The sequence below is a fragment of the Hemibagrus wyckioides genome, linkage group LG24 (genome assembly GCF_019097595.1).
Source record: "Hemibagrus wyckioides isolate EC202008001 linkage group LG24, SWU_Hwy_1.0, whole genome shotgun sequence".
Classification (NCBI taxonomy): domain Eukaryota; kingdom Metazoa; phylum Chordata; class Actinopteri; order Siluriformes; family Bagridae; genus Hemibagrus; species Hemibagrus wyckioides.
The window spans coordinates 10,314,725-10,334,787 of NC_080733.1; the positions used below are offsets into that span (position 1 = coordinate 10,314,725).

At 39.2% G+C, this 20,063-nt stretch overlaps 1 protein-coding gene across 2 annotated transcripts in view; it reads left to right on the top strand.

Annotated features, from left to right (window-relative positions):
- ctnnal1 (catenin (cadherin-associated protein), alpha-like 1) overlaps positions 1-19,933 on the top strand; it is a 66,292-nt gene extending 46,359 nt beyond the window's left edge. Inside the window, exons 5-19 of one of the 2 annotated variants that reach the window (XM_058377727.1) lie at positions 59-148; positions 2,958-3,128; positions 3,762-3,962; positions 6,992-7,078; positions 7,273-7,431; positions 7,521-7,613; positions 7,971-8,121; positions 9,441-9,478; positions 10,306-10,353; positions 10,572-10,750; positions 11,471-11,519; positions 13,389-13,445; positions 15,148-15,267; positions 16,617-16,700; positions 17,702-19,933. In XM_058377727.1, coding sequence (XP_058233710.1) covers positions 59-148; positions 2,958-3,128; positions 3,762-3,962; positions 6,992-7,078; positions 7,273-7,431; positions 7,521-7,613; positions 7,971-8,121; positions 9,441-9,478; positions 10,306-10,353; positions 10,572-10,750; positions 11,471-11,519; positions 13,389-13,445; positions 15,148-15,267; positions 16,617-16,700; positions 17,702-17,863 — 1,689 coding nt within the window. In that variant the 3' untranslated portion in view covers positions 17,864-19,933. Of the gene's footprint in view, positions 1-58; positions 149-2,957; positions 3,129-3,761; positions 3,963-6,991; positions 7,079-7,272; positions 7,432-7,520; positions 7,614-7,970; positions 8,122-9,440; positions 9,479-10,302; positions 10,354-10,571; positions 10,751-11,470; positions 11,520-13,388; positions 13,446-15,147; positions 15,268-16,616; positions 16,701-17,701 lie in introns of both variants that reach the window. The other variant, XM_058377725.1, reaches the window with a different exon arrangement.
- Positions 19,934-20,063: the final 130 nt, after the last annotated feature.

The following is a 20,063-nucleotide window of genomic DNA, read 5'->3' on the forward strand; positions in this document are numbered from 1 at the left end:
AGCTCATCTATGATCCATAACAGCATAATATCATTTTATTTTTCTTTCTGACTCTCAGGATCTGAAGGATGAGAAGCAGAAGGCACGGATGGCTGCAGCCCGTGCTGTGTTGGAGAAATGCACCATGATGCTCCTCACTGCTTCTAAGGTCTGTGTAGAAATTGAAATACACCAACCAAAATATTAAAAAGATAGCAGATAGTAAATATAGCAAAAGGGTTTCTTAAGAATTTGTGGTTCCTCAGTGGTTCTTTGGATAGCCGATGATTCTTGACATCCTGAAGGGGATAGACGTTGAGCTCTCTCTGAAAGAGAAGTGGGGTTCCATGTAGTACCTTTAGCTAGCTTTCTTCAAACTGAAGAAACAATAAGGTTCTAGACAAGACCTTTTTCCTGACCTAAGTTAATTGTGTCCAAGTGGTGACCAAAAGGAGGTCATGAGCAGGAATGGAGTCATCACATTTTATTTTTTGAAAGACATGCATTTTTAACAGCTTGCATCTCGAAGACCTCAAATACATAGTCTTACTTTCAAGGCATGCTTATTTTATCGTAGAGGTCTGGTAGCTGTTTTTCAGTTCAGCATGGCCTCAGAACAAAAATATGAGACTCACTATTTTAAACATTTTATTACGGTAAGGACAAAACATAAAAATCTTACCTTTTTTAGGAGGTAAACAGTGTTTATTTTTATTGCCTGATCATGGTCTTTTAGTTAGAGTAGAAATATTACCATGTTATTGTTGTCCCTAGTTATTTCAAATTGGTCCAAATATAAACTTTTTAGTGCTTCTTCTCACTTCATTGGTTTTATTGGCTTCAGCTGGGCATGAAGGCTTACCCTTTTCCTCCACTGAATTTTATAAAGTAAATTAGAAGCGTTATAAAAGTTAAACTGCCTTTGGGTCGTGACTTAATCAGACGTGGGTCCTAAGGCAAGATCAGTGGAGAACCATTGGCCTACATTCTAATAAGTTACATTATTAATGTATAAGTGTAATATAAAATTGCACCAGAAGGAAAAGGGTCATTACAATATGAGAGCTAATTTTTGTGACCCCTGCGAATCCTCTGCTGCCATTTTTGTCTTCAGGCTAAGGACTGGACTATCTGCATGACAGATTGAGATTGAATTATAATGCAGGAAGCAGAGTAGCAGTGGTACGGTGGGTAGAGTTGCAGCCTCACAGCATAAGACTTCCTGCTTCGATGCTGAGGTTATTTTTTGTGTGGAGTTTTATATGTTCCCCTCGTTGTGCACGTGGGTTTCCTGCAGGTTCTCAGGTTTCCTCCCAGCTTAAAAATCATACAGGTAACAACATGCGTTTCCACGTCTTACTCAAGACATCAAAAATGTTTTATCTAATTTAAGTAAACAAGTATAACAGCAGATCCTATTGACCAAACTGAAGAACAGATAAGGTTCTAGTCTAAACCGTCGTATGCTCTAGCATTATGATTTTCTTTTACTGAAACTAAAGCCTCTAGTCCAAACACGTTCCAGCACGACAAAGAGAGGTCCATGAAGATATGATGAGCCGGGATGTGTGTAGAAGAACTCGAATGTCCTGCACACCACTGGGATGAATTGAAATGCTGACTGCACCCTAAGCCTGCACCCTTGACATTAACGCCTGACCTCACTAATGCTCTTCTAGCTGAATGAGCACAAATCTTCACATCCATTCTCCAGAATCTAGTGGAAAGGATTCCCAGAATACTAGAGGCTATTATAATAGCAAATGGGGCATCATACAAACACAACAGATTGAACACATAAGAATGTGATGGCCAGGTGTTAACATACAGTAACTAAGAGTGTGAATGTCTTCCATAATCAATAACTGTCTCACTAACTGTATTTAAGGTAAAACAACTATTAAGATATTTTTGGTATGATGGGTAACTGACACTTTTTTATATATATATATATATATATATATATATATATATATATATATATATATATATATATATATATATATATATATATATATATATATATGGGGAAATTTAACAGCAGTAGTGGAAACTTAAGAGTACTTTCACAGATTTGAAAATCAAGTGCCATATGGAGAAAGTCATCATTATTTTATAGTTAGCTTTTAACCTAGCATTTGTTATCTGTCCACAAAGATAATGTGACAGGAGCCAGTTGAACAGTTGCTGTTGTAAAACGTATCAGTCTGCCTAAAGATGTATAAAGCCTATAAATGTGATTTTCCTGTAGAGAGAATCCAGACTTTGATGAAGCTGTTGGAGGCCACAGTGAAAAGGACAGAAGTCTAATCAATTCATTTCATAATCAGAGAGCAGCTGACAAAATGTCTGTGATGCTCCTAAACCACTGTTGGAAGGAAATCTTTATAAACATGTTATAATTCCAGGAATGCCTGCAGTTTTTTTAATATATGCATGACTATTTGGCTCTGAAAAATACAGGCTTTCCTAGACTTGGTATTGCAGTACCTCAGGGAACGGTGCACCCTCTCTTTTTGGGGCAGTGGTGGCTCAAGTGGTTAAGGCTCTGGGTTTTGGATTAGGGTTCAAGCCCCAGCACCACAAAGCTCCCCTGTTGGACAATTGAGCAAGGCCCTTAACCCTCCTCCCACTCCAGGGGTGCTGTATCATAACTGCCCTTGCGCTCTGACCCCCAACTTCCTCAGATGGGATATGTGAAGAGAAAATTCCACTGTGCTGTAATGTATGTGTGGCGATAATAAAGGCTTAGTGCCCTCAGTTTATCTGTTGCTCTTGTGCATAGCTCTCTCTCTCTCTCTCTCTCTCTCTCTCTCTCTCACACTCTCTCTGTCTTTCATCCTCTGGTTTGATCAGTATTGACCACCAGCTAATTATTCCAAAAAAAAAAACCCCCAAAACCACAGACTTTTTAAATGCATGTTGCCATCAGCCCTCATTCTCCCTCATTCACTCTGTGGTTGTTTTTCTCTCTCCAGACGTGTCTCAGGCACCCAGACTGTGAGTCTGCACGGATCAACAAGAACGCCGTGTTCCAGCGTATGCGTCTGGCTCTGGAGCAGGTTATCGAGATTGTGACAGATGCCAGGAACAGTGGAGAGGCCAAAGCACTGCCCATCAGTATCTATGCTGGAATTAAAGACCTTAAGGTGCAGCTGTGGGTCAAGAGCTTGTACAACTTGTTATGGCTGACTCAAGTCAAAATGAGTTTGTTTTTTTTGTGTTCACTATTCTAATTGTTACATCCACAGTTTGCATACCTTTTAGGAATAAATAAAGTAGACAAAGAAATTCAACAAAGATGATTAGCATTTTCCTAAATGTTCCTCAGTTAACATTACTGGTAAAGAATACTGGTAAAACGTTTGCATCTCCCTGTCCGAATGGGATCTGAACATTCTCTTTTCTTTTAAAACTCCCTCTAATCTCATTCATAACTCAGATTGTCATGAGATTTCCTGACCGGTCTTTATCTGTTCAGTCTGACATTTCTGCTCCATTTCCCTTTCTGATCCTAAAGCCATGGTGGATGCAGACTTTTGCATTCAGTTGTTCTTTCAGCATAATATAATTTTATATCTCATAGTAAAATCCAAGCTGGAACATTTACTCTAATGGCTAATGAATCTACTTATTTCCTGACACCAAATGCATTCATTCACTGATTCTTTTTCCTAGTGATTACACAGACAACCTGTTTTCTACGAATATTTCTTTTGTTCTTTGTGCAGTTTTGAAGGTTTGCAGCATTCCGACTGTGTGCGTATGTGTGTGTGGTTCAGAATAAGGTGGAAGGATTGAGGGAATCTCTGTCCTGTGTGCCGTGTGAGACTGTAGCAGCACAGCTGGAAGCTCTGGTAGAACAGACCGAAGACTTCACTGATTCAGCGTATACTAGCCACGAACAGCGTGAGAGCATCCTGCAGCTCTGCCACACAACACGGCAGGAAACCAAGCAGCTCATCTCCACCTGGAGTCACGCAGTATGACATGCAATCATCCACACACACACACGTGTACACATGCAGAATAATCAGCCGGCGCCTGTTAGTTAAACTTTCCCTGAATGCACACCCAGTTCATACACATTTCATTTGTTTGAGCAGAGTTTCTTAATACTTTTGTTACAGACTAGTTACTCCAAATCCCAGCATTCCTTATGCTGTACATCATTAAATATAAGTTTAAGGATGATAAAAATGCAGGCCTTGTCATATGTAGCTCTAATCCATCAGCTGTAGATGTTCTTTCATCCTTGAGTACCCTGTCAGTTCTCAGATGTCTCTTCAATAGCTTTTCACTTTGCACTTCTCTTGTACAGACACAAGCCTTTTCCAGAATCCCATCAGACTCTAGTGCCATCGTTTCTCTTCATCATCTGTCTTTAAGAATGTCTCTGTCTGTAAAGGTGTCTGCAAGAGAGAGCTTTCTATATGTGCTGGAACTGATTTATTAAAAATGCCTCTTGCATGCCACTGAAGAACATGTCAAATCTTTTCAGGAACTATTAGAGTGGAACTGCATAGAGATTTTCAGCTGATGAAAATGTGTTTTAATAAGTGTGTGCCTTATAATTCAGAAAAAAAGTATAGACTCTGTAATTTTAAAATTTTAAGTTGTGTAGTGAATGTGTGTGTTCTGTAGTGTAGAAAGTGTAAGTTGTGTAGTGAATGTGTGTGTTCTGTAGTGTAGAAAGTGTAAGTTGTGTAGTGAATGTGTGTGTTCTGTAGTGTAGAAAGTGTAAGTTGTGTAGAGACAGTGTGGGGTCTGTAGTGTAGAAAGTGTAAGTTGTGTAGTGAATGTGTGTGTTCTGTAGTGTAGAAAGTGTAAGTTGTATAGAGACAGTGTGGGGTCTGTGGTGTGTCGTGTAGAAGGTGTAAGTTGTATAGAGACAGTGTGGGGTCTGTGGTGTGTCGTGAGAAGGTGTAAGTTGTATAGAGACAGTGTGGGGTCTGTGGTGTGTCGTGTAGAAGGTGTAAGTTGTATAGAGACAGTGTGGGGTCTGTGGTGTGTCGTGTAGAAGGTGTAAGTTGTATAGAGACAGTGTGGGGTCTGTGGTGTGTCGTGTAGAAGGTGTAAGTTGTATAGAGACAGTGTGGGGTCTGTGGTGTGTCGTGTAGAAGGTGTAAGTTGTATAGAGACAGTGTGGGGTCTGTGGTGTGTCGTGTAGAAGGTGTAAGTTGTATAGAGACAGTGTGGGGTCTGTGGTGTGTCGTGTAGAAGGTGTAAGTTGTATAGAGACAGTGTGGGGTCTGTGGTGTGTCGTGAGAAGGTGTAAGTTGTATAGAGACAGTGTGGGGTCTGTGGTGTGTCGTGTAGAAGGTGTAAGTTGTATAGAGACAGTGTGGGGTCTGTGGTGTGTCGTGTAGAAGGTGTAAGTTGTATAGAGACAGTGTGGGGTCTGTGGTGTGTCGTGTAGAAGGTGTAAGTTGTATAGAGACAGTGTGGGGTCTGTGGTGTGTCGTGAGAAGGTGTAAGTTGTATAGAGACAGTGTGGGGTCTGTGGTGTGTCGTGTAGAAGGTGTAAGTTGTATAGAGACAGTGTGGGGTCTGTGGTGTGTCGTGTAGAAGGTGTAAGTTGTATAGAGACAGTGTGGGGTCTGTGGTGTGTCGTGAGAAGGTGTAAGTTGTATAGAGACAGTGTGGGGTCTGTGGTGTGTCGTGTAGAAGGTGTAAGTTGTATAGAGACAGTGTGGGGTCTGTAGTGTGTCGTGAGAAGGTGTAAGTTGTATAGAGACAGTGTGGGGTCTGTAGTGTGTCGTGTAGAAGGTGTAAGTTGTATAGAGACAGTGTGGGGTCTGTGGTGTGTCGTGTAGAAGGTGTAAGTTGTATAGAGACAGTGTGGGGTCTGTGGTGTGTCGTGTAGAAGGTGTAAGTTGTATAGAGACAGTGTGGGGTCTGTGGTGTGTCGTGAGAAGGTGTAAGTTGTATAGAGACAGTGTGGGGTCTGTGGTGTGTCGTGTAGAAGGTGTAAGTTGTATAGAGACAGTGTGGGGTCTGTGGTGTGTCGTGTAGAAGGTGTAAGTTGTATAGAGACAGTGTGGGGTCTGTGGTGTGTCGTGTAGAAGGTGTAAGTTGTATAGAGACAGTGTGGGGTCTGTGGTGTGTCGTGTAGAAGGTGTAAGTTGTATAGAGACAGTGTGGGGTCTGTGGTGTGTCGTGTAGAAGGTGTAAGTTGTATAGAGACAGTGTGGGGTCTGTGGTGTGTCGTGTAGAAGGTGTAAGTTGTATAGAGACAGTGTGGGGTCTGTGGTGTGTCGTGTAGAAGGTGTAAGTTGTATAGAGACAGTGTGGGGTCTGTGGTGTGTCGTGTAGAAGGTGTAAGTTGTATAGAGACAGTGTGGGGTCTGTAGTGTGTCGTGTAGAAGGTGTAAGTTGTGTAGTGTGCAGTGTTAAAAGTGTTGTGTAGGTTCACCCCTTAAACCATGTAGTTAATATGAAGCAGTGTTTATGGTGATTTCTGGTCTGAATTCTGATTTTTAAATGGTTTATATTAGATATATTATATTTCTTTATTATTTGCTGTTTATATAGGATGGGTAACACCATAAAAGGGTTATGAGCTAAAGTGTTGTGTAAATTTAGACAGGAAGAAGACTGCTGTGTGTCAGACCCTCTGCGTGTTGACTGGCAAGAACATGGAGCGCATGTGCTAATGGAGGTGATAAGAGCAGACACACCACTAAAGTCAACAGGTTGAAGTCAGGAGCTTAGGAGATGAGAGCAGCGGAATGGTTTACACATGCAGCAGCCTGTCTGGTGTTTGTCCTGACACCTTGCTGTAATCCTGCTGGGGAAAAAAAAACGAGTCGCCCCACCTGTCTGGCCTCTGACGACAGCAGCGAGTCTTTCATAAAGTGCATCTGAGCCGCTAAGCCACTGTGAAAGAGCTTTAAGTGTAACAAGTGTTATTTGGTACAGAAGAGGTACATTCACCGAGAGGTCATATTTGTCTTCTCTCTCTCTGAAAACCCGACAGCCTTTTTCTTTCTGTCCTATTTGACATGAGTAGCAGACATTCAAAGCCAAAGACGTGACGGAGGAAGTGGAGTTGGCTATTCTGAAGACCTGTCAGAGTCTCGGTGAGCTCAGACGTGAGGTGAGACATCTGGCAGCTACATACAGGAATTCAATACTCTGTAGGTCAGAGATGTACAAACAAACCTATCATATGTAGCCATCTACCTCATGCAGCTCCCTTTTTCTCTCTTCTTCTCTGTATGTGTGTCTGACCAGTTTGTAAACACTACGCTCTAATGTTTCCTTTCTTGGTATGTTGTCTTGCCCTGTCAGCTCCACAAGGTAGCAGTGGGACGAGCCAGCGAGCTGCTAAAACTGCACTCTGATCATGCCGTGCTCCAGGCTCTGAAGGCTGCAGGAGGCGATGGAAACGTCGAGGCGGTAGCAGATTACGCCCGCACGCTCACCGAGCACAGGGAGCAGCTGGTGGAGGTGAGCAGCACAGCCTAAACCCAGATGGAGTCTCACTTCTATAAAGTGCTTATGCGTTTTTTTATGCTTATGTATCTGTGTGCTTTCAGACCTGCAGACTGCTCTGCCACATCTCAGGCACGGAGCCACTGGAGATCACGTGCATCCACGCTGAGGAGACCTTCCATGTCATTGGTCCACAGGTATCAAGGGACTTAAAGGGTTGGACACACACAGGGATGTGACGCTTTGTGCCACCTTTATGTTCATGTATCGTGCATAATGTAGACGATCTCGCATCATGTGCCTGTAATAACGAAGCTTAAAGGTCAAGCAGCCAATAAGAGCGCAACATGGAGCAGTAGCTTTAGGTGTGCATGTTAATGGCTCTATCAATAATTCAGAAAATCAGCACGATCCATTCTGTTAATAGGAACAGATAGCATTTCTCTTCTCATTCCCTTCGATTATGTCTCATACTCTGATAGGAGTAAAGCATGCGTGTGTATATAGTGTAGTGTTTCTCTCTTCTATATTTATGATTCTCTGTCTCTGCTCAGATCATCTCGGCAGCTCAGACGCTGGCTCTGCACCCCAACAGTAAGATAGCCAAAGAAAATCTGGATGTGTTCTGTGAGGCCTGGGAGTCGCAGTTGTGCGACATGGCCATCCTGCTGAAAGAGATCAGTGACGTGTTCGAAGGCCGCAGAGGTAACCGATCACCATCACCTCGTGAATACATTTACTTTTACATTTCTGCCATTTAGCAGACGCCCTTATCGAGAGCGACGTACAGAAGTGCTTTAAAGTCTCTATCAATGAATACGTTAACACTGGTTCAATAGGTCACAGACTTTGGATACCATCGGCCTAAAATACAGAAGAGAGAATGCATAAAATAATAAATAAATAAATACCTCATCTTCAATCCTGCCCTGCTAGACACGGTTCTGAGCCACTTGAACATATGGTTTGATTTTGCAGATCATATTGTATATAATCTACATTCACAGGTGAACACATTAGTGTCGCTATAAACGAATATTCTTTAAATATTTTGCTCAGAGTAGAATATTTAAAGCAGATTATTCTATGCAGATATGGTTTGATTTTATGACTTGTTCTTTCAGCCTCAATAAATACTAATAATAAATGCTTCAGTAGCAGACCTTCAGTCTCAGGTACACTGGAAATGATCAAGCCTGTTGCATAAGATATTTAATATTCGAATGTTATCGAAAGTTAGTTTTGAGCTCAGTATATTAGATTCCAGTATGTTCTTTACTGCCAGTGTGTGAATAATGCGGATGTCGATTGCCAGGGCCATCTATGCTGCATTTGTGCAATGTCACATTCATTCAATATCCTGGATGATGACTCACAGGCAGATAGAAAAGTAGTAGTTTATCTGTGAGCTTAAAGGAGGAATTTTTTAATATCACACAGACCACAAGTAGAACATATTTGGTGGTACTTGGTGAAGTTCTTTTCCACTCGAATGTTAGATAGCATCTTTTAATCCCGAGGTTAGATTTCATATTTGCCACCGCCTTCTGTATAAACATCTGAGGGTAACATTTTCACAGACTCTCTCTTACTCTCTGTTTCCGCACATCAGTCCCTCTGTGGTACAGAATGTTCATCTGAATGTCAGTCTGGACTTTATCCTGAAGTGGCATCAGTACAGGTCTTGTAAAGGTCCACAGGATGGTTTTGTTAGTGGTCTAGGGGCAGGGGCTGTAAGGAGCATAGGCTCTTAAAAAGGTCTTCTTTTCATATGATGAGATCTGTATCATCATCTGCTTCTAAAGTGCACCAGGTTGATATTTACACAGTCTGCAAAAGCCACCTGCTTTTTACTGAAGCAGCTGCACGAGTGCCATAAATTGACTTCTTCTTTCTTTAAAGACAGACAGCAACGGCTCTTTTGAGAATAGAGGAAAAGAAACCAATGTTCCAACAATAAAACCTAGATTTATTTAAATTTTAAATGGAATGAGTTCAATATTTCATCACTTTTTCATTTTTAGGGGATAAAAGAACCTATCTGTCGTTACCTCGGCCAGGGGTGAGTATCTCTCAAAATACCAACGACTTTGAATATTTATTGTACCACTGTTATTATTATAATTTCAGTATTGCACCTTTTTTTTTTTACACTTAAAATATCATAACATATTGTTATGCAGCTTGCTTTAAATTCATGCTTACAAATATAAAGAGTGACCAATGATGTATATCTTTTTAGACTGATAACAGAAATATAAATATTGTGTACATTTTCCAGATAGTAGATACATCAATCAGGTATAACATTATGAGCAGTGAGAGGTGAAGTGAATAACACTGATTATCTCCTCATCATGGCACCTGTTAGTGGGTGGGATATATTAGGCAGGAAGTGAACATTTTGTCCTCAAAGTTGATGTGTTAGAAGCAGGAAAAATGGGCAAGAGTAAGGAGTGAAATTGACAAGGACCAAATTAAGATGTTTAGACAACTGGATCAGAGCATCTCCAAAACTGCAGCTCTTGTGGGGTGTTCCCGGTCTGCAGTGGGTCAGTATCTATCAAAACCACAGCATCTAGCGGAGTCCATGCCTCGACAGGTCAGGGTTGTTTTGGCAACAAAAGAGGGACCACCAAAATATTAGGCAGGTGGTCATAATGGTATGCCTGATCGGTGTATGCACAGTGTATACACTGAGTTTACACTGTGCAAAGAGTATCTGTAATTCTGCACATTTTGATTTATTAACACGTTAAACATACTGAATTATATGTATACACTAACCTTTATTTATCTGTAGAAATTTACTTTTATTTACCCATTCATTTATTTTTAAAATTTGTAAACTTATGTGAAATAAATTTTGTGCTCAATTTGACTCAGAAGCACTCGGCTAATCTGAAGACTCCAAAGACAGCCAGGCTCGACACAGAGGTACAGCAAATAAATTTGAGTGACAGTTTGTTTGCACAGAGAGTTTATGCTTGGCCAAAAGTGAAAGCTGTTTTCAAACCTGGGTAATGTTGAACATCTGCATTTTCCGATATGGGAGCAAAGAGGCATTTTTTTATTTATATAAATATAACAATAGCAGATTGAGTTAAAAAAAAAAAAAAATGCATTATTTTGGTTGCTGTTGTTTTTTCCAATAGGGGCCAGTGTGTTGTGGCGGTCAGGATCAGACCACCATCACAAAGCTGGGACAGGAGCTTCGGTTTCTTACCTCGGATGTGGATGCTGAGCTGGAGCGCTGGGAGAATCAGGAGCACGAAGTGGTCCGACATTGTCAGAGCATATCCAGCATGGCATACTCCATGTACCTCTTTACCAGGTAAGGAACATTGTTCTGCCTTTTTAGAATATAGCCAGAATGTCAGCTGGCTTGTCAGCATAAATGTATTAACTAATAGCTCATGTGGTATCTGAAATCTCCACTGTGTTTGCTCACACCCATGATGTGATTGCCTGGAAACCTGAACGACAAGTGGTAGTGGATGTAATATACTAACATATGTACGAGCTCATTAACTAGCACTTTAATTCAGATCCCCATCAAATGAATGAGTGTTGAACAAATGAACAAAGTTTCTAAATTAGCACATCACATTAAGCTAATGTTTCAGCTGTGATATGTTGCATGCACATCACAGGTAGAACATATTTGGATTTGGCTAAAATCTTTATTTTTTAAATTAACATTTAACCACAAGCTGACTGTAGAGGAGTTTTATAACTGCTTTGTGCAGGACTTTATTTTACTAATTATATTTTAGTTCACTTTTCCACATAACTGCATGTCCCTGATTCTCGAAAAATATTGCTCATACACTGTTCATGCTAATTAATCCACATAAAAAACAACAAATTTTACTGGACATCATGTCCAGCATGTGTAATGCAGGAATCGGTGGGAATCAACCGGTTTGTCCCGGGTGTCCAGGTTACTGATATGTCCACTCCTGTCTCCTAGTATTTTTCTCTTGTCTAACTGCTCAGTGCTAAAAATGAATGGATGTTCCATTAACTCTCAGTCTTTTTGTGTGTGATTAAGGGGGGAAGGCCTGTTGAAGACCACTCTGGACCTCTTCCACCAAGCTGAGGCAGGTCATCAAACTCAATTGTCTGTCTCGTTTTCCTTTTCAGCACAGGTCACTAAGATGGATGAAGTCCCTGGTAAAGACAGATCAATATGTTATTAAAAGCAGCCGTCATTGTTTGTCTGTAAGATGCTCCATCTCACTCTTCGGCCCCGGGGCTTCCGCAGAGAGCATGTGGGGAAACTGCTGAGCATGGTAGTGTGAGCTGTTGGCCTACAGCCACCTTCCCAGCCTTCCCCACAACATGCTCTGCCCTGGGAGAGTGAGAGGATCTGCTTAGGTACATAATAAACAGCTCTGCTAAGGACATTAAAAGCCTCAGCACACAGCGCGCAGTCTTTCACAGCTAATAAGACTCGCTCGTTACTCTGAGGATTAACTTGATCATTTAGAAACTTTCTGCAATTGATTAATATGCTTCAGAGATCTATGGTGTCATACTAAAAGTTTTTCACTGCATTTCCTAAGGGAAGACCAGGTTAAGAAAGACTAATCTGATGGGGGGGGGATTGTTAATATGCCACAGAATAATTTGGTTCATGACCCAGAAGTCAAGATCGGTATTGCTTCCCAATATATAGTGAGATTGATGAGCCATCAAGTTTTCATAGCACATCATTTTAACAGGCAAATATTAACAGGAGGAAAAAGTTGAAAATGCAGTGAATATTACAGTGTTTTCAAAGCAGATGAAATTTATTCACCCAAATTTTAAAATGTTTCAATCTAATCTCTAATTGCTTTTTGTGGCATTTGGCAGATGTCTTTATCCAGAGCGACTTATATTCATCTTGGGATGTGGTAGCTTAGTGTTTAAGTTGTTGGATCAAAAGGTTGTGGGTTCGAATCCCAGCTCCACCAAGCTGCCACTACTGGGCCCCTGAGCAAGGCCCTTAACCCTTAACTGCTCACTTGTATAAAACATGAGTAATTAATTGTAAGTCTCTCTGGATAAGGGTGTCTACCAAATGCCAGAAATGTAAATCTTATTTCTGCTATCAGTTGAGGGTTATGGGCCCTGCTCAAGGGATTTTGAACTGTCTGATCAGTCATCCAACATCTTACTACAACTGCTGAGCTACACTGTTGTGAGGAACATAAACAAAAATTACCACATGGGTCCCTGTACTGCGAAAAAAGCAAAAAAGTATGTTCATCCTTGACTTACTTTTAATAGAAGTCTAATGGTATCTATCAGATAAGGAATACAAGACCACGGATCATGATGTTCTAGAAAAATAGTCACTGAGTGTGTGGTACGATTTGGCCCAGCATCCCAAATACTCCTACACCACAGCTATTAACCAATACTTACAATTTATTCATAATTGTAAGCTGTGTAATATTTTATTTATAGTTATGTTTCATGTTGCGTCATGTCCACAAAAGTTATTACGTGCGTTATAAAAGCCATACATGTACAGCTTCATCTTTCAGTATTACAAGACACTGACACTATAAATATTAAATGTATAACTGCTCACAGAAAATGTCACCAATTAAATTAATAATCACTGCATCTGACCAGTCAAATAAATGGAGAACTTAACAGCTCTGTGGAATTTAATAACTGGTTAAATTCAAGTAATATAAAATAAATTTGGAAAAAAAAGACAGAATATTAGACTGTCAGTAAAGGTATTAGTATAACATTGATGTAAGAACAGCACAGACTGTTCTCTCTGCTGAATTATATGTCCTTTTAGAGCTAGGACAAATTGTCCAGATGTAGTGCTTAATAGACTGAAAAATTTGGATAATTGCGTATTACTGACCCAAAAACTCTCCTTAGACAAGATCTCCTTAGACCATATTGACGGTATGTTGAGATTATGATTGTGTCTAATTAAAACTCTTCCTGTTTATTTGCAGCTTCTATCAGAGTTGGGTCTCCAGCTGTGCTCCTTTCTGCAGTCCTTCTCCTTACAGGTAAAAAGCACTATTCATCTCTCAAACATACTCAAATCCAACCCCATTACCCTCACACTTTCCTTCAGGACCCCGCCCTGATGAAGGACTGTAATGACTGTCATCTATCTCAGAGACAGAGGTGTGATGCAGCTATCAGCGTTAACTAACCCTGTGTGCTCGGGACAAGCTTGGGCTCATCGTAAATGCCCTGTCTGGTTCCTCGGCACAGCCCCTGCTCATTAATAACCTACTGCAGGCCTGCTCTGTGATGCACTTGTTAAACTCTCCCATTATTATACAAGATGTTCAAGTTTTCAGCTCGTTGTTGGGATTAGGATTTTGTAGAAGCATTACAGTGTGTTAAAGGAGCTCACCGTGTAGGACTGAGGAACTTTTAAATAAAAATTGTGTGGTAATGTGGTGGCAAATGTTAGTGCGATATTTAGTTAGTGTTTATAATCAGTTTATAAAAATGATGACCCCATTTTTGATGATTGTTTTACGTAGTTTTAATAAAGTCAGAATTCTAATATCTAATATATTTTAATATTCCTCCTTTTATGCAAGCATTAATATACAGTATCTCAGCAGAATAATCTTTTGTAATCTTTTCTCAGCTTTCTGCAAAAATATATACATTTTCAGTAATTAAAATGTAGCAAGTTTAACAAACATGAGAGTAAAAGCAGTCAGTCTGTCTAAAACTAGCTAAGTGTGGTTTCCTCACACAGTAAATGTCGTGCTTTGCTAAAGATTTTGCATGCCGAAACAGACATAAGTCTAGTCTAAGTCTAAATTCATTTGTGCTTAGAAACTGGTTGTCAAAACGTCTGCAATGCATCTCCGCAGTCACGTCATCATCAGAACAAGAAGCACGCCTAGACACTCCGTACAGACGACAGCAGGCAAAGTTTTAAAATGTTTTAACCACCTAATGGAAATATGGAAAATTGTGGCCAACATTACATAACTCTCTGAATTAATGAGAATTTATTTCAGCACTGATGTAAGAGTGAAGCAGGAACAGTTTCAGTGCAGTGTGGGACTTTTACTTCAGGTGATTAGACTGGGGTGGAGGTTAAATATGAGCAAAGTGATTATATATGTCGTAAACATATAATATTTTCAATAAATCAATAAATAGCAGCTATTTTTAGACAAATTAAAATTTTATTGGTCACACACGAACATCATACTGACACAGACTGTCCCTTGTCCTAAAAATAGAATAGAATAGAATAGAATAGAATAGAATACAATTACAATAAAAACAAAATGAAACAGGGGTATCCATCCATCCATCCATCCATCAAATACAGCAATAGATACAATATGATGAATTTGATATGAATACAGTATGACTTTAATGGGTGTGTGGTGTGGAATTAGAGAGGAATCTTTAACTGTTTGTTTTTTCCACATTTCAATTTTCGGAGTAACCAACATACAACATTACTTGTGGATGAAATCCATGAAAAATAAAACATTTTCCAAGCAGGAAAGTTTTCAGAAATGTGTGTATATATAGTAGAAATGTCAGAATGTGACTATGGGAGAGGTATTTTTTCAGGCTGCTGCACATTTGGTGATGTTTTATTACAGCTGTGTAGCTTTTTCTGTCAGGTACAGAACATAATCTACTGACTCTTCTATGTTGACAGCAGTTGACAAAATTGACTATTAAACTGAAGTAATGAAATAGTTGTGTTTCTTCTCAAAGCTGGTGGACGAGGAGAAAATGCTCCTGACGTCTGAGACAGAAAAGCTGGCAGCTTTTTGCCAGCAGCTACAAGTGTATGCCAAGACTCCTGTCCAGGGCAAGAGTGCTGCGTTCCAGAAGGTAACATGCTGCCAAGACCACACAAGAACTAATCTAAAAACACCATATTATTATTATTATTATTAGTATTATTATTAGTATTATTATTATTATTATTATTTTATATTATTTTTTTAAGATAGCTAATAATACATCTTTTTATTTTAATATGTTCTCATTATTTAATAATAATAAACTTATTTGTATTTATTTTATAAATAATACATTTATTTCTATTTGTATTATTGTATATAAATATTTCTTATACAATGATTATTAATAATCTTATAATTATTATAAACAAATTTAAAAAAAAAGTATTTTAAAAAGTATTAAATATTTCTACTCAGTCAACAATTGGATTAAACCGAAATAAAATATACAAAACAAAAATGCACAAATCTACATTAGTCTCAAATCTCTCATGTTCCAGAAACAAAAACAAAGAAACAAAAAACAAAACAAAAATCTTTGGTAGTAAGTATTTTTACAAGGTATTATACATCTTGATTTATCTAGTTTTATTGTCATTTCATACTCTGATACATTTAACCAAGTTAAAACTTGTAAAAACCTGTAAATATATCACATCATGAGAGAAATTGGAGTATAAGAAGTTGATCCTGTGTGCCATCACCCTCAGTATATGCTCTTTCAGTATCTGCTGATGGATCATTGATGCTTTGAGGACGTTTTGTCGCTGGTAGTTTCATGAATATGAATACTGATAAGTGTAACAGTACCTGATTAATAATCCTGCACTAATAACTGATTAATATAATGGGCGTGTACTAATCATGAACTAATGAAGAGCTAATGCATGAATTAGTTTGTGATTAGTACGTGCCTTATCTCATCATAAGCTCATGTATAAGTAAATATTAATTCAGGTATTGGAGCAGGATTATTCAGGTACTGTTAATGTAAAGTGTTGGTGATATTCCAGTCTGAAATGTGGCTGCATCTGTCAGGACTTGGTTCTAGATAGCACAATGATTTTGTCAAACATTCAAATCAATATAGAAATATTCCAAATCAGGATTTAAAGTGCTAATTTGATCTTATGTCACCTCGTATGCTCACCCCAATATTTCTGGAGTTTATGTTCAGAACAGGAAGCGAGACCGTGATGTTTCAGTGCCTCCCCTGCGGCATTCAGGAAGGTTATATAGTAGCTGCTGCAGAGAAAACAATTACACGTGAGCCGTCCTGCCTCGCCGATCATCTGTCATAGGAAGTAAAGATTGTTGTCTCAGGGTGGACATGATTGCTTTTCTGAAACATGGCCCAAAACAACAGCGCTGTTAAATGTATTTCTGGAAAGCTTGGCCATCGAACAATCAATCTGTTTCACATCTGGTTTTGCGCAGGTGGACATGACTGTACACAACACCAAAGGCGTGATGACTGTGGTGGGGTCTCTCCTACCGCTGTGTAATAAACTCATCAGAAAGGTATGATGACCAGACAGCATGCAGAGGTTTCTACAACATGCCCAGGTTTTTCATGCAGTAATGCAATACACACGATCCATGCAACTGATTTCACCTTTTCTATAAACAGTGTGTCACTTTTATAATATTTACTGGAGAGACAGATAATGATAATGATGAAGGGTCTAATTCTGATATTACATATTTGATATTACATTAATTTTGATATTACATTATATATTCATAAAGTTCATTACATTTTCTAAAACGAATTGCAATCTGAATGCAAGAAATAGTACAATAATTTTTTATGGGGTAGTGGTGGCTCAAGTGGCTAAGGTTCGGGGTTGTTGTTTGGAGGATTGGGGTTCAAGCCCCAGAACCACCAAGCTCCACTGTTGGGCAATTAAGCAAGGCTCTTAACCCTCTCTGCTCCAGGGGCGCTGTATCAGAGCTGCCCCTGTGCTCTGACCCCAACTTCCTCAGCTGGGATATGTGAGAAAAAGAATTCGTACATTCAGAATATTTTCATAAAATTTCAAAAATATGGAGATTTCTCATTATACAAATCTCAAAATAGCAGTTAAACACTCACAAGATATATCTTCAAGCAACATAATATAAAGAAAGAAAGACAAAAAAAAACATAAGCTGAATGTCATACATTTATTTAATTTTTTTTATTTATTCATACATTTTCTGAAAAATGAAAAATCCCAATAATAAATTGACTTTGACAGTTCTCTGTGACAAAGAAAGACAGCACATCATTCATTTAATTTTAGGTCTGAAACAGACTTGCTGAGAATATTGAGCTCATAAAGGAGAGATATTTAATACACTCAAGCCTTAAAGGCACACCTTGCTGTATATTATACTAAAAAAATATGAAAAGGCAGCTACTTTGTCATTTTCCTACATGTAAGTTTAAACATAACAATGAAAATGAGAAGATGATGATGATATGGATAACAGCTTTAATATTTTTGCTCATGCTTTTGGTCTCTATCTCTTCCTGTCAGTGTAAATCAGAGTGCAGTATTCTGGATTCGCCTCAGGCCTGGAGGGAGAGGCAGCACACTCCAGTTAAAGAAGACACACTGAATGGCAAAAGCTCCAATGGCTTCAGGGTCAAACCCCTGGAGCAGCACATGGCCAATCTCACCTTCTTAGAGAGCAAGTAGCTCAGAGCCCTTACAGCCCAGAGCTAATGAAACCCAGAGTATTATTCTACACACACACACACACTTTGCTTTGTCACATGTTTTGCGCTGTGCAGTGTCTCCTGGCATTCCTGCTGCACTACTCACGTACAATAAGGTCCAAAAGTCTCTCTTACCAAGAACTGTTTTTATCTCAGAATACATTTCATGAATTATATTTAACAATCCAGGTTATACTTCACTGAACTCTGATAGAATTAAAAAGAAATGATGGCACCAATATGCGATTTAGAGTCAGATAATCTAGAAGAAAGTCACAGTAGGTCATGTTACAGTGATGAGATCATGGGTACGAGTGATCTTAAAACATTTTATCAGTTTAAATCCTGCTGCATGAATGCAGGATTAATGCTGGACTTTAGTTTGGCTTTGAATGCAGCTCAGCCAATCAGATTATAGAATTTGTTTTATGATATAAAATAAGAATCTTAATACTGGTAATGGAAAACTCTTCGTTTTTTGTCTTTTATCTCCACATTTTATTTTTTAGCTTGTTGAATTTTTATTGTAGGATCGGACAATTTTAACTATTTGCACTTTTGACTTTTCAGTTCAGTATCAGACGTTTATTAATGCAGTCATCTGGGGATAAATGCTAAAATTTAGCTTACAGGAAGTTACAGATTTAATCTACCCAATACAAAAAATAAATGCGACGTATCTCTCTCTCTCTCTCTGTATATATACCCTATGCACACTAATCAGGCAAAACATTATGACTACCTGCCTAATATTGTGTTGGTCCCCCCCTTTTGCTGCCAAAACAGCCCTGACCCGTCGAGGCATGGACTCCACTAGATCCCTGAAGGTGTGCTGTGGTATCTGGCATCAAGATGTTAGCAGCAGATCCTTTAAGTGCTTGAAGGATACTTATAGGACTTAGAGCTGCAGTTTTGGAGATGCTCTGATCCAGTCGTCTAGCCATCACAATTTGGTCCTAGTCAAACTCCCTCAAATCTTTACGCTTGCCCATTTTTCCTGCTTCTAACACATCAACTTTGAGGACAAAATGTTCACTTCCTGCCTAATATATCCCACCCACTAACAGGTGCCATGATGAGGAGATCATCAGTGTTATCCACTTCACCTCTCACTGCTCATAATGTTATGCCTGATCGGTGTACATACTGTATATATACGTGCAATTCGGAAGCAGTAATGAAATAAAAACAGTTCTGAAGACTTTTGGACTCCACAGAAAATAAACCACATATACACGTTTCTTTTTCCTTACATCAATCCGTGCATGTTTTGGGCTCAATTCCAAACTGCCCTGCTATTTACTGCTGTTAAAAAGCTACCACTAAGACAGAGTTTCTATTTTTCAACAAGTGATATGTTAAGAGAATAGCTTGAACTATAAGTGAAATCATCCTCAGTTGTTTTAGCATAGGACACTGACACACTGTATTTAATGCATCTGCCTCATGTATACATTGACGCCAAATAAGTCCAGCTTCCGTCACCTCTCAGGCCGTCAGCACCAGGGTGTGAGGCACCAAGTCACAGACTTAACGTTTTCAACGTGCCGAAAATGACTCTGTTCCCAAAAATCAACGCTGAAGAACGAGCATCAAAGCAACATTTAGGGTATTAAAAGTCAATTTTGTTTGTGTGCTTGTAGTGACAGTAACTGCCTCCTCATACGGACTGTCCTGTAGGTCACTGTGATTCGTACTGTTACTTGAAACGTGAAAGCGCTGCGGCGAGCTCTGCTACAGTTAACTCCATACAATCAGGATGAAGACTTTCTCCAAATCAAAGCACGTGACTGCTGCGTACTTCGGTGCCGACGGCATGTTCTTACGTTTCCTTTCTGCCTCACTTGTTACGACCGGAAGCCGAGTGATGTGTCCAAAGCGGACATGTTCACGTGTGAAGTTTCAGAACACGCTCGTAATTGTGCTTTAGTGATGACTGAGAAACCATCAAGCTGACTGAAAGCAGTTTCAGATCATTTGGATCCTTTTGACAGTTGTATGATTGTTAAACAAAGACAGACTAAATATACATTATTTTTCTTAAATTGTGGACAGTGTTTGTGTTTTTTTGTTTTTTTTTACAAAATTATGTGTGTGCACAAAATAGTAATATTAATATACACATCATGTAATAACCAAACTGAGCCTGTATTGGCAAGTCCCAAAAAACAACAAACAAA